The following is a 6336-nucleotide window of genomic DNA, read 5'->3' as shown; positions in this document are numbered from 1 at the left end:
ATATGGACTTTTGTAAAAAAGAAAATTTTAGAGTGAGATGGAACTGGTTTCTGAAGATAGAATTTTCGCAAATGATTTCTCAGTTTCTTTCTAAGGATAAAAGGCTAGTATAGTAATTATATATAATGAGAGCCCCAAAAAGATGTTAGTAGATAAATAGTAATTAATTATTAGGAAAGAAAATACATGGGTCAACAACTAAAGTTGCGACTGAGATTTCACAGTCGCGATCCCTCTAATTAATATAGTCCGATTACCTACATATCATTTTGGTTGGGGAATGGATCCTCTCCAAGGAAATTTCTCTCCCAGCATCTCCAAGTATTTAATCTAGCCCCAAAAAGAAGCTAGCAGATAAATAGTAATTAAATATCGGCAAAGAAAATACACTAAAGTTACGACTGAGATTCCACAGTGGCGACCCCTCTAATTAATATAGTCCCATTACGTACATATCATTTTACTAACATCTCTAAATATTTAATCTTACTACTGTTATAACGTCACATCACTAACTTACCATTCCAACATTAATTTACCAAACTTAATTAATTAACTAATAAATATGATATCTTTTGAATTAAAATTTCTAAAATAATAATTACCATTATACTTTTTGGCAAATTGAAATTTAAGAGGAAAATAAACTTTTGTTTGTCATAGTTGTCTGATGCAGTGAAATCTATATTTTTATTCACAAATCTTAAAAAAAAAAAAAAAAAAATTATACTCAAATTTTTAGATTTTTTCTCACACCCTTAATTGTAAATTTTAGAACTAATCCAATTGTAGCAAGATAACTAATTAAATGAGAAAGAACCATGGTGTTTTTAGTTCAAACAATATCATATTTATTAACCAGAAAAAAATTGTGAAATCTTTGTTGCAGTGGATAATACCCTTTTGATTGTGTGTTCTTTTGTTTTCATTACCACGTGAGGGATACAATAAATTGGCATGGGGAATGGTGAGGAAACAATAAATGACGGGACGATAGGGTTGGTTATATAAAGGAACAGCCTCATTTCAAGATGTATTCAACTTGTTGTCTAGAGATTTCAATTCAGATATTCAATTAATTGCCATGGATACAAAAATGCCAGGTCTTAGAAACCTCAAGTGCATTCGTGACACTGCCAAAGAAGGAGGATGGACTGGTCACGACGCCGTGGAAGAATAGTCATTGAGTCCCATGGCTCGTTTGTTTCACGAACCAGGTTCAAACGTCTATATCATATCTATGTTGGGCTCAACAACCAAAATCTATCCTGATGTTGTGAAAGCAAATTTGGAGCATACTCTCCTCATGCACCCTCGTTTCTCTAGCTTGCAGGTAATTAAGAAAACATGTCCTCAATTGGGCATGCACAGGAAACAGATATACACCGATTATAATTTTTTAAAGTGTGTGTCATGTGTGAGGGTGAGTGAGTATTTTTCCTAAAAAAATAAATTATTTTTCCACTTTATCCTTATTCCAATGTTTCCCACTAGATCAGTTCCTTTCCTCTTGATCTCTCTCTAACATATTGTGACTAAAACAAGATATATATATATATATATATATATATATATAATGGAGTATAATATATATATGCATCACAGGTTGTGGACAACGAAAATGGTGGAGATATATATAATGGAGTATAATATATATATGCATCACAGCTTGCAGGTAATTAAGAAAACATGTCCTTAATTGGGCATGCACATGAAACAGATATATAAACACATGCATCCATCTATAAATTACTGCCCATTATAATTTTTTTAAGTGTGTGTGTACGTGTGAGTTTTTTTCCTAACAAAGAAATTATTTTTCAACTGCCTTTCACTTACTCCTTATTCCAATGTTTCCCACTAGATCTGTATTCCTTTCCTCTTGATCTCTCTCAAACATATTGTGACTAAAACAAGGTATATATATGCATCACAGGTTGTGGACAAAGAAAATGGTGGAGAGATGAAATGGGTTCCAGTAAAGGTGAACTTGGACAACCATGTGATAGTCCCAGAGCTGAACCCAAACATGGGCCCACCAGACAAGATTGTTGAGGACTACATCTCCAACCTCAGCAAAACCACCATTCCGAAATCCAGACCTCTTTGGGACCTCCACCTCCTGAACATCAAGACCTCGGACGCCGAGGCCTTGGGTGTCTTCCGCATCCACCACTCCATTGGCGATGGCATGTCTTTGATGTCTCTTCTACTCGCCTGCTGTGTCAAGGCTTCCAACCCTCAGGCTTTGCCGACCATCCCTGTGATGAAGTCGTCAACTTCCAACAATTCAAGAGGGTTTTGGTCGGTGATTCAGCTGGTTTGGAACACCATCGTTGGTGTTTTGATGTTTGTTGCGACTGCATTGTTCTTGAAGGACACCAAAACGCCTCTGAAAGGTTCTCGGGGCGTTGAGAACAATCCTCGCCGTTTCATTCACCGGACAGTTGGTCTTGAAGATGTTAAGTTGATAAAGAATGCCATGAACATTGTAAGTTTTTATTTATTCATGAAAAATTATATTTGCTGTAACAGACAAACTTTTGCAATACTCACAGCCTCTTGTGAGTTCATGATGATGAGTCTTTTTTTTTTTATTTTTTTTTATTTTTATTTTATGAATGCTGCTATTGTGGCTTGGGCAACAAAAAGCAGTGCTCTTAATTTATTGGGTTGATTTTGCTAACACCCCTTAAGGCCAACTATCACATTAAATCATCATTGGAAAATAATTATCAATAGCATTATAAACGTAGTTTTCAAAATGTGTTAGATACCTTTTTGTATGTAAAATGACATTGTTACCATTCTAATTATTTATTGACTTAAAAAAGGTTGAAATGACTTAAATACCCTTTGTCTTTAATTATATAAATTTAAAATTATTCTTTATATATATATATATATATATATATATATATATATATATATATATATATATATATCGTACTTTTGATATTTTAGATTGAAATAGATTAAAAAAAAGTAGGGATAAAATTGTCATTTTATAGCTTTTTAACGGAAAAGAAAATATGGGTCTGAGTGATAGTTAATTTCGAAAGATATTTAAGGGTAATATTTGACCAAACTTAAGAGAGTGCGAGTGAAATTAATCCTAATTTATTTATAATATTTAGCATGTTCAAATTCAAATTTACATTTTCTGACATGTTTGATCAATTATTTACATCTTCTAGAAGAGCTTATTTAGTTGCATGTACATTTACTTATGAATTTTCAGACGATCAACGATGTAGTGGTTGGAGTCACACAAGCTGCTTTGTCTCGATATCTAAACAGGAAATATGGTAAGTTTTCGCACCTGTGTGATTCAAGTTTTTTGAAAATAATTCTCAAGAATCCAAAAAAATAAAAAATATTTTTAAAAAACTGTCGAGACATTTACTTTTTTTTACATGAAAATTAACAACACAATTTTCTATAAAAACTGAAGTAATCAAGCCCTATTTTTTTTCTTTCTTTTTTTAAATTTTTTTGGCATTTCACTCCTCTCATGAGCATATATATATATATACAGTGACGGAGCCAGAATTTCAAGTGAGGGGGGCACACTGCCAAAACAAAAAAAAAAAAAAAAACAATACGGAGTATATATATATAACAACTATAAAATTCAAAAAGACAAAGAAGAAGAAAATTATTAAAATATAAAAGGATAGAAAAATGAAAAAACTTTAATAGGAAATAGTTAAAAAGTTTCAATTGAAGAAGAAAAATTTGACTTTTTCTACTAAGAAAATTTAAGGAATGTGAAGAATAAAATAAAAAATAAGAATATAATTTTAGGAACTACAAATTTAAGGGGGGACATTATATAAATTTTTTCATATATATGAAATTTTTTTAAAAAAATTATCACATATATTATAGGTTACTGACCAACTTAGGGGGGTCATGTGCCTCTTAGGCCTTCATTGGCTCCATCCCTGTATATATATATACACACACACTGACACACTTGCACACTAGCGTATACACACCCTTCCAAATGGTTGTGTTTGCAGTTAGTGAAAGTCAACGTAAAACTTGACACTTCATGTTTTTGTGAGACATCAAAGCCTAGTAATCTTGAATATACATGTACATATATGTATATATATTTCTTAGGTTATGAGTCGCACAAATTGAATGCTTAAAATTGTTAGTTTATAGTGCTTATGTTATGTTGTATGCTTTAAATGATCAGGTGCCGAGGAATAAAAACACACACAACCCTACCAATGATATAGACACACACGAAAATACGAAATTCCATTCAACTGCATTTTACTCTACTTAATTAGTTGTTGTACTTATGCCACTCACTATAACCCATGGATCATAACCGTACTATGTAACATCGTATTCCTAATCAATATTTTTTTATTTTTTTTTATTTTTAAATTTGACAGGTGAGATTAGGAAGGAAAAGGGAGCAACAGAGAAGAAAAATTATCTTCCAAACAACATTCGTCTTAGAGCAACCTTTTTCATCAACATAAGACCATCAGTAGGGATTCATGTGAGTGCTAGTCCGACAAATATATATATATATATATATATATAGTTAGACCTTTTACCAAGGAAATTCGGTACAGGAGTCTTGAATTCATACCAAATACAATACCTAAATGGGTTGGTCAGTTGAGACTGATAGAGAGAGACTGATACTTGGTGATCTGGTCTAATTCAGAATTTCTGATAATAAAAATAAAAAAAATAGATTTTCGAGTGTGCACAATTTTATACAGTAGGATTTCTTTTTCTTTTCTTTTTTTTCTTTTTTTTTTTATTTCTAAAAGAAAACTTTACCCTTTAGTTATTATATACATTATGGTTGTCACCGACTCTATGATATATTTGCATTGCAATTATAATTTAATTAATTTGGTAGATTGAATAAGAAAGTCATGCAAGACTCAAGAATTTGCATGAATGCAGGCTCTGTTTGATATGATGAAAAAGGGAACTAAGGTGAGATGGGGCAACAAGATCGGTTATGTCCTCCTTCCCTTCACCATTGCATTGCGGGATGACCCATTAGATTATGTTCGTGAAGCAAAAAGTGTTATTGATCAAAAGAAAGCTTCATTTGAATCTGTATGCACATACATAATTACTAAGCTAATTATCAAGTTCTTTGGCATTAAGGTACGTTTGGTTGAAATTAATGCTTGCTATATCATTATAAAAAAAAATATATTTCAATTTCAATCCTATATATCTATTTACCACACACACACACAAAATTGTTAAGTTCTTATAAATTCACTTTCTTCTTGTCCTTTTTGTTTTTTCAGGCTGCTGGTGTTCTCAATTACAAACTTTTTTCCAACACAACATTATGGTTCTCCAACGTACCTGGACCCCAAGAAGAAATTGCATTTTGTGGGCATTCAATGGCCTACGTTGCTCCCAGTTGTTTTGGCCAACCCAATGTAAGTTGTGCTTTTTAATCAACTTTTTCTGTCTAATACGTACTCCATACAGCATCAAATTCAGTTATATATATATATATATATATATATATATATATAATTTCATAATTGAGTTACATCACAAATTCATTTCTAAGTGTTTTCAAATGTACGTGGGTTGCAGGCATTGATGATTCATGTGGTGAGTTATATAGACAAATTGACCTTTATGATATCAGCTGATGAAGGAACAATTCCGGATCCACAACAGCTGTGTGATGATCTTGAACACTCCCTCAACCTCATCAAATCGGCTGTCTTAGCTAAAGATCGATCAGTACTGCATCAAGAATGAATGACTAGCAAGATCATGAATGTGTATGCATGTACCATGTGCACGTATGCACACATCCATCACACAATTCGTTGCGTGTCGACGATCTACCTGCAGGCAGCAATACATGCATGCATGCATGACTCGCATAATATATACTCGATCGTTTACATGATACATGTAATATTAATGAGAGTAGCATATAGACGTTTTATGCACAATAACATTTCATTTTCAATCTTAGAGTTACAATTTTCTAATAGGAGCTGTGCACCAGTTGTAGAGGATGATGTTATACGATGTAAAACCTTGCATGTATAATCATTAAATAATTTTAAACTATTTTACATGTACTTTAATTAAAAGTTTTTGCACAAGCTTAATTGAATCTTACAAGTATAATATGGAGCTCCTATATATAAATATTTCACTCCCATGTCCTAATCGATCAACTGAGTAACATATGTATATATATATCTTTAAAAACGTGAATGCGAATGCATGGGTATATTTCACACCATGTAAGCCCATACTGGGCTGGGCTTCAGTTATGGGTCGTGGTATGCCTTAGTTCATTGGATAACT

General features: G+C 32.4%; 1 protein-coding gene across 1 annotated transcript; it reads left to right on the top strand.

The window, feature by feature from the left end:
• Window positions 1–1014: 1014 nt before the first annotated feature.
• Window positions 1015–6093, top strand: LOC132279798 (wax ester synthase/diacylglycerol acyltransferase 11-like). The gene is made up of 7 exons (XM_059781840.1): window positions 1015–1333; window positions 1937–2491; window positions 3242–3308; window positions 4413–4522; window positions 4942–5151; window positions 5301–5438; window positions 5602–6093. The coding sequence occupies exons 1-7, from the start codon at window positions 1193–1195 to the stop codon at window positions 5770–5772; spliced, it is 1392 nt and encodes a 463-aa protein (XP_059637823.1). The 5' UTR covers window positions 1015–1192; the 3' UTR covers window positions 5773–6093.
• Window positions 6094–6336: the final 243 nt, after the last annotated feature.

This window comes from Cornus florida, unplaced genomic scaffold, assembly GCF_030987335.1.
Source record: "Cornus florida cultivar Cherokee Brave unplaced genomic scaffold, ASM3098733v1 CherokeeBrave_3.0.0_Hap2_Chr10, whole genome shotgun sequence".
Taxonomy (NCBI): Eukaryota; Viridiplantae; Streptophyta; class Magnoliopsida; order Cornales; family Cornaceae; genus Cornus; species Cornus florida.
Note: the sequence above shows the minus strand (reverse complement) of the source record. Positions and strands in the feature narration are given on the sequence as shown.